This window comes from Acanthisitta chloris, unplaced genomic scaffold (assembly GCF_000695815.1).
Source record: "Acanthisitta chloris isolate BGI_N310 unplaced genomic scaffold, ASM69581v1 scaffold28099, whole genome shotgun sequence".
NCBI lineage: Eukaryota > Metazoa > Chordata > Aves > Passeriformes > Acanthisittidae > Acanthisitta > Acanthisitta chloris.
Window position 1 is genome coordinate 8841 of NW_008690184.1, and position 221 is coordinate 9061.

The 221-nt window shown below is 62.4% G+C and overlaps 1 protein-coding gene across 1 annotated transcript in view; it reads right to left on the reverse strand.

Annotated features, from left to right (window-relative positions):
* The window catches only part of LOC103808920 (glucosylceramidase-like), a gene marked incomplete at both ends in the record, with an annotated part of 9012 nt that extends 8814 nt beyond the window's left edge, over nucleotides 1–198 (reverse strand). The window contains one exon of the mRNA XM_009081728.1: nucleotides 48–198. Coding sequence (XP_009079976.1) covers nucleotides 48–198 — 151 coding nt within the window. The remainder of the gene's footprint in view (nucleotides 1–47) is intronic.
* Nucleotides 199–221: the final 23 nt, after the last annotated feature.

A 221-nucleotide genomic window follows, 5' to 3' on the forward strand; every position in this document is an offset into this window, starting at 1 on the left:
ACCTGCTGGCACCCAGAGACCCCGTCACCATCCCTGGATGTTCTCACCTTCCTCAGAGAAGTAGGAGCGCAGCAGGGAATCCTGTGCCGCTTCCGGCAGGGATAAGATGTTGATGGCAGCCGAGTCGGTGACGGAGCCCCCAAACCCCTTCACCCTCTGGAACCTCTGTGTCGTGTCCAGGGTGAGGACCACGTCTGCAGGGAGGGGAGCCCAGCGTGACG